General features: G+C 44.6%; 1 protein-coding gene across 1 annotated transcript in view; it reads left to right on the top strand.

Annotated features, from left to right (window-relative positions):
- Nucleotides 1–4,636, top strand: part of LOC119420245 (pro-neuregulin-2, membrane-bound isoform) — an 8,134-nt gene extending 3,498 nt beyond the window's left edge. The window contains exons 2-3 of the mRNA XM_037687634.1: nt 966–1,187; nt 3,640–4,636. Of these exons, the coding sequence (XP_037543562.1) occupies nt 966–1,187; nt 3,640–4,279 (862 nt within the window). The 3' untranslated portion in view covers nt 4,280–4,636. The remainder of the gene's footprint in view (nt 1–965; nt 1,188–3,639) is intronic.
- Nucleotides 4,637–7,410: the final 2,774 nt, after the last annotated feature.

The raw sequence follows: 7,410 nt of genomic DNA, 5'->3' as shown, positions 1-7,410 counted from the left end.
ACATTTTTTTGTTGATTTGCTTTGTTTTTTTTTTTTAATGTCCAGAGGACCAGATTTAACTTTTTTAGAGTCACAAGTTGTGACTGTTATTTGGTTCTATTGTCATTAATCAGTTCATGACTATTGTTACCAATCAGTTCATTTGATTAATAATCAGTTCACTTGTTATTATTAATCTGTTCATACTGTTCAGCCGTGAATTGGTTGGTTCATGGCCCCTTTTTTCATCATCTTCTCTTCCCTGTTGAAACTTTCTGGGGCGTTCATGCATTCAGAACGCATAATTACACAACATGCGTCTGTGCATGGTACACATAATTACGCAAAGTGTAATTACGTACATGGGGAGCTGAGTGACAAGACGTTTTTTGGGCAAGCTGCCGCTTCGTATGGTGTTTGAATGGACCCAGTGAGGCGAGGACCACATCCGCTTCGCCCTTAACCCATCAGTGCCAGCCTTAAAGGGCGAAGCCTATACGAAATAGAACGTTGGTTGCATACTGTAACCAGATTCTATGAGTATAGGCGTAGCCCTTTAAGCGTCGGGCCTCACTGGCTCCTAAGTGGCTGAAGAAAAAGCTATTTGGAGCCGATTACCCGCTCTTAATGTAATTTATACGGACCGGGTGGGGCCCACACAGCAGGTGGGCGTGGACTAAACTTTTCAGTGTAATGCTTTGCATGTCGGGATAAAACCCACCAGCGACAGCTCTTAAAGGGCTACGCCTATACTCATAGAATCTGGGGTTACAGTACGTAACCAACGTTTTCTAGGTGAGACACGATCATCTGAGATATTGTAGGGTAAAGATTGAACTTCTGTCTGAGTGTGCACATGTTTTCACACTGCACAAAACATGGATGGATTGGTTTAAAGCTCTGCCTCTGGAAACAGATGACTTCTTTCTTTTTTAATCGGGGACTCTGTGGGGCGTGTTCCTGTTAACACCTCTTTTATTTGTCAGACACGATGTGAGAACATGGAGCCTGCAACGTTCAGAAAGTTTCCTCTCCGACTCTCCGGGAATGATGTCATCATCCGTGGGGACCAGTAAATGCAGCAGTCCCGCATGCATGGAGGCGCGGGCGCGGCGAGCTCCACACTGTGTTTACTCGGATCCCCGCCGGCCGGGCCTGCAGTACGGCAACTCGTTCGATTCCCTGGGAGACTCTCCGCACAGCGACAGGTGGGCTGCAGGCCGACATTTCCTCCAAAAGATACACAACAATTATAATCAATCAACATACATTTATTTGTTTATTTATTTATTTATTTATTTGTTTGTTTGTTTAAAGAGCCACAAGGTGCTCAAAGTGCAAGAAGAACCAGACAAACATACAGAGAAACGAGTTCAAATCCTGCCTGAATAAAGAGCTATTAAGATCAGATTTAAAAAGGCCCAGACCAGTTATGGAGTGTGGGTCCTGAGGAAGTTGGTTCCAGTCTGGGTGCAGTGACCCAAAAGGCCCGGTCATACCAACATCTGTATTTGGACCGAGAGACAAACAGCAAAGCTGTATTAATTGACCGTAAGCTCCTCTCATACCCTCTTAAACTACTAGATCAGCTGAAAACGGTGGGGCAGGACCACGAAGAGCTTTAAGTTAAAATGTATCGCCCAGTTCATGTTTTCCTCAAGCAAATTTATTTCTTAAACACATCATGTGAAAGTTTATCATTCTGTCACAAATTAGATTTAATAGTTAAAGATTACTTAGTGTTGAAACTCTGGCACAACCTTCAGGACCAGTAAAGTTCTTATCATAAGATAAAGTGGAAAGAAGTTGTCTGACTTGTGATAAGTGTTTAACGTGAGTGTAGTCCAGATGTCCTCCATGGCACCTGGTGGTGGATAAAAGGTCTCCGTCCACTCTCCAGGATCTCTGCTCAGCCTCAGACACAAGAACAAACCTCCCTCCGTTCTTCTCCAGTGTAACTCCATCCAGCTTGAATCTCTTGAACCAACAACATTAAAGTTTACTTCATTTCCTGTTCAGTTCCAGTCCAGAAAAACACTCATCTCAAAAACTACAAACATTCACTCTTCAGATCCCTCAGAGGGACATCAATTGAACATCCATCCATTATCTTTACACACTTCTTCCTTTCTGGGTCACGGGGGGTCACTGGTGCCCATATCCAGCAGTCACTGATGGGGGACACCCTGGACAGGTCCAAGTCCATCACAGGGACACATGGAGACAAACGAGACAAACATCCATTCACTCTCTCACCTGGAGACAATTTAGAGTTACCAGTCAGACTAACATGCATGTTTTTGGTCTGTGGGAGGAAACTGAAGTAGCCGGAGAAAACCCACACATGCACGGAGAGAATATGCAAACTCCACCCAGAAAGACTCCGGGCCAGGATTTAATCCTGTTACCTTCTCACTGAGAGGCAACAGCTCCTCCACCTGTGCCACCGTGCCACCCCGTGACTACATCACCTCAGTATTATTGAACCAAATGATCCGAATCTGTTGTGACGTTAACAGAGTGACTAAACACCGGTGACTCGAGAGGAAGTCTAAAGAGTTGTTGAAGTAAAACCCATCCAGCAGGTCTGAATGAGATCCCAGCTGCAGAGCTGAAATTGAACTAACGTCCCCTCAGAGTCCCTCCAGGTGATAAGGGTCTCCTCCATCATCCTGACAGCTTCTCCATCAACATGTGGGAACATCAAGAGCACATGTTCCAGTTCTGGTCTCCTGCTTTTAAAGGTTCATACAAACTCCGACAATAAGCTGGCAAAGTTTCTCTCGAGCTCGACAGAGTTCATTTTAAATGACTTCTGTTGCAGCATCACCCACTTGTGTCTAAAAGACGTAACGTATGTTTGGATGCATATTTAAGGCTCATCAATGAGTTCTGAAAGTCTGAGAGAAAATTAGGCTTCGTCAAAAAGTCAAAAGTTTACTTTTTGTTTACATGGGACTTTAAAGATTTCCCTCGGGCAGAGGAGTTCAGGTGGAGGAGTTCAGGTATCTGAGCGTCTTGTTCCTGAGTGATGGTAGGATGGAGCAGGGCCTCATCCTCAGTAATGAGGGCGTTGCTTCAGTCGATCGTGGTGAAGGCAAAGCACTGTACGTATTTACTGCTCTCCTGTGGTCATGAGGTCTGGATCAGGACCAAAAGAACCAGATCCTGGATCCAAGCAGCTGAAATGAGCTTCCTTCATGGGGTGGGGGTTAAGCCTTAGAGATACATGTATATGGAGCTCCGTCGTCCGGGGGGAGCTCAGAGTAGAGCTGCTGCTCCTCTGCATCTAAAGGAATCAGCTGAGGAGCTTCACCTGATCAGGACACCTCCCTTTGGAGGTTGTCCAGACATGTCTCAGGGTCCCCCAGGAGGAGATGGAGAGGGTCTCTGGGGAGAGGGACGTCTGGTTTTCGCTCCTGGACCTGTTGCCTCCACAACTGGACCACAGCTGGGTGGTTTAACATGGAGACATTAAAATGTGACATTTAGTAAATTCACTAAAATAGAATAATCTGTGAGCACAATGATTCTATTACCGTTAGTCGCTCAAAAACACAAGATCACAACAAAGATCTGTAAACAAAACAAATACAATAACGATCTGTTGTTTGTATTTTCTAATTGATCTTCATACTTGTTCTCCCCCCGTGTTTTCAGGTACGTGTCGGCCCTGACAACACCAGCCCGCCTCTCGCCGGTGGACTTCCACTACTCATTGCCCCCCCAGGTGCCTATTTTCCAGATCACCTCCCCCAACACCAGCCACGCCATGTCGCTCCCCCCTGCTGTCCACAACCCCTATCCTCTCGAGGGCGACCTGTCTCTGCTGCGCCGGTACCACGTGCCCCGACCCGACGCCCAGTGTCAGGAGCCGTACCGGCAGCAGCGCCGCACCTATCTGAACGACAGCAGGGGCAGCCTGCCTTCCAGCCCCCGCCGGCTGGCCGAGGAAGATGAGTACGAGACCACCCAGGAGTATCTCTCCTCTCGGGAGCAACCAAAGACAAACGGGTCCAGTGGAACCGGCAGCCGGCGCTGGAGGAGGTCCAGGCTGAACGGCCACGTGGCCCCGCGCGGGTACGAGGCGTCTCGGGACTTGGGCTCTCGAAGCTGCCTAACGGATAGCGAATCAGAGGACGGCGAGAGCACCCCCTTCCTCAGTATGCAGAACATGAACACGGAGCCGGCCACCATCTGCAGGCCGGCGGACTGTCGGACTTCTCACTCGACAGGGTGGCACAGCGGGCACACGAGACTGACGCACTCACGCTCCACACCGGACCCCGCACCCCATTAGCGCGGTTACCCACCCAGAACACCCACATAGTACAGACCTGCATCTATAATAAATATTTTTATTTTATATAACTGACAGATATTTTAAACAAATTAAATATTTATTTTCATTTTAGCAAAAGTTGTCTACTAGTTAACAACAAAGAATTTTTTATAGGAAAACTATTTATATGTACATTTTGATTTACAGCGTAAAAAAAAAAAAAAGATGGTCCAGTTTTTTCACAACGTTGAAGCAAACAAAACAAAAAGAAAAAAATAGAGTAATATTGTTGTGCCTTTTGCTGTCAGACGATGCCGGAGGGCCAGTGGACGTTTTTGTAGCCTTTCTTATACAGACGCCTCATCTTTTATACACAGTTGTGTTTTTTTTTTTTGTTTGTTTTTTTTTTTTGTCCTTTCTGATTTTCTTCTTTCAATTGTCTTTCCAAAAAGGCCTTCTTTAAGAAGTGTGTCCTTCGTGGAGCGTAACCCTTCCATGTCATGCAATATAAACCACTCCAACACCACGTGCGTGTTTACACGAATATGATTTGTCCTCAGGCTGACTAGTTTGTTTTTTTTGGTGTGTCGGCACCTGCCTCTGCATGCACCTGCAGAACTTCACGTTCGCTTCAGACGTGGCTCTGCCGAGCGGGTCAGAACCTTGACACCCCCCACCTACACACACACATAGACACACAGCCCACCTGAACAGGTAAGGCTCGTCGCCACGTTTTTTTAAAAATCACTCTACAAATTATTTTATTCTCAGTTTTGTCTTTTTATTTATTTATTTATTGGGGGGGGGGGGGGGGGATTTGACACCAAACAATTATTATAATTTTCAGATTTTTGCTCAAATCCTCACGCTCCATCGTCCCTCTGGGTCCACTTATGTTTCGTGTTAAAGGCCACACAGCGTCCTCTCCCCTCTTCCTCTTTCCTTAAAGCACGGGTGTCCAAAGTGCGGCCCGCGGACCATTTGCGGCCCTTGCATTGATTTTGTGTGGCCCACAGCTGCAGTTTAAGAATGGTGTCGTTTTGGCCAGCAGGCTTAAGAGGTCGATGCAGACTTTCTGCAAATTAGTTGGTAATCCTGTTTTATATAATCTTTAGGATTAACAGTAAAACTGATGAAAAACAATCTTCTCAAAATGAGCAGTATTAAACAAAATACAAACTTTTGGCTATAATCTTTTTATTTTCACTTCATGGTACGAAGCATCAAAAACCTTTGCTGATTTCTACCAGAGAGGAGAAGTTTAGATAATAATTCATAAAACTTGGCTAAATATTGCAGTTGATAAAAACAAGAGGGAAACTGGACATTTTTAAATGAGTATAACGTGTTATCATCTACATACGAGTTGATCAACTTTATCAAACTTATGAATCTGTTGTAGCGACTGACAGCTGGATGATTTTTCAGACCTTCAATCAGCCAACCGTGGTCCAAAAGGCTGATCGACCCCCTTTTATAAGGTCACTTACTCAAATTACGCCTTTGTTGGCGAGAACAGACTAAAATGAACTTTCCAAACACAAGAAAACAACAAACATCGACCCAACAAATCAAATAAATATTTTTTAATAAAAAATATAAGTGGCTTTTAATGTTTTGGATCTACAACAATTTAAAGCTTTCTCCACCAAAATCTCCAAAATATTGTTCACATCATGGAGAGTGAAATTCACATTTTTGTGGCCCGCCACGAGCCCTGTCGTCTTGATAGTTTTGGCCCACATATGAAAACGTTTGGACACCCCTGCCTTAAAGAGATAGTTTGCATTTCTAGAAGGGGTTATGGTTGTGTGGAGACGTGAGCGGTTATCTTACCTGCTGTAGATAGCTGTCGGAGCCTCATTTTGAAGAAAGAGTTGTGACGAGCTAACTCAACCAAAGAGGACTGCTGCCGTCCTCGAAATGCTCCGATCTCTAAAATGCAACATCAAAGTTGTTGTAGACACCGTTGGTTTGCGTTATATGATGGGAAGTGCTATAGCTAACTACTGCTACTTCAAGACAATTTTGTAATCCTCAGTGAATGTAGCTGATTTAAAGGCGTTTAAATAGTGTTAGCATGAGCTGCTGTAAAATCTTTGAGACTGGAGCGAGTTCAGGATGACGACAGTCCACCTCAGACTAGCCATCAGCTCATCGATGCAGCCAGGAGGAAACCATCATGAAGATGTTTATCGTCCACAGCCTCTCCACAGAACATCTCTTCATAACATCAGAAGTGACCTTTTAAGTGATGTCTACCTACATTTCTCAGAAGGTGAACCCAGAGTCCACATGACCCCCTCAAAGAACCAGACAGGCAGATGGAGAAGTTTCTGAAACGTGGAGGCTCAGACAAACAAAAATATGCAAATGTTCTACGTTTCTCTATGACGACATCGTTTTCTGAGGCGACTGCTGCGTGTGAACGAGTATTCACCCGTTTCTTCGTGCACCTGTCCATGGAGCGACTGCGCCCACCACCCTGACAACCTCAGACCTCCAGCCGTCTCTCTGATGTGTTTGTGTAAAGGATGTGAACAGCAGCTCTTCGTTCTCTGAAGGAAACGCTTCAAGCAGCGTGGCGTCCATTTTGAGGGACTCTGAGCTGATGGTCTGACCTGTGATTCCATCTGCTCTGTGATTAATGCGCAGGTGCGTTTGTTTTAGAAGACGGGTTCTGGTCACACCTCTGATGATTCTTTGAGTTTCTCATCCCTGAGTCTAATTAGGGATTTCTGAAAAAAGATGGTGCACCTCAACTTTAAACGTCCCTTTCATCGTCCACCTTTACAGTTGATGTTCCATCAGCACGTCTTCCTTGGTTTTCTGACCCTCCTCCCCCCTCGCTTGAAATATTTGAACATCTGCATGTCCCTGTGGTCAAGTTAGATGGGTGCATGGTTATAATAATAGAAGAAAGTTTTTAAAAAAGCAGCAGACAATTCTTTTTCCAGTTGGCAAACGTGTATTTAATTTAATATTCAGCAATAAAAAAAGATGATTTCCTCCTTGTCATTCCTGAAATATGTTTTTAAAAAAATGCCTCACAATAAAATGATTGTCATAGACTGTAAAATAAAATGAAAATTTAATCCACCTGTTCATATAAAAAATAAATCTTTATTCGTATCATTTTTTGTTGCCAT

The sequence above is a fragment of the Nematolebias whitei genome, chromosome 14, assembly GCF_014905685.2.
Source record: "Nematolebias whitei isolate Nwh7 chromosome 14, NemWhi1, whole genome shotgun sequence".
In the NCBI taxonomy this organism is placed as follows: Eukaryota; Metazoa; Chordata; class Actinopteri; order Cyprinodontiformes; family Rivulidae; genus Nematolebias; species Nematolebias whitei.
This window is presented reverse-complemented; position numbering and strand designations above follow the sequence as displayed.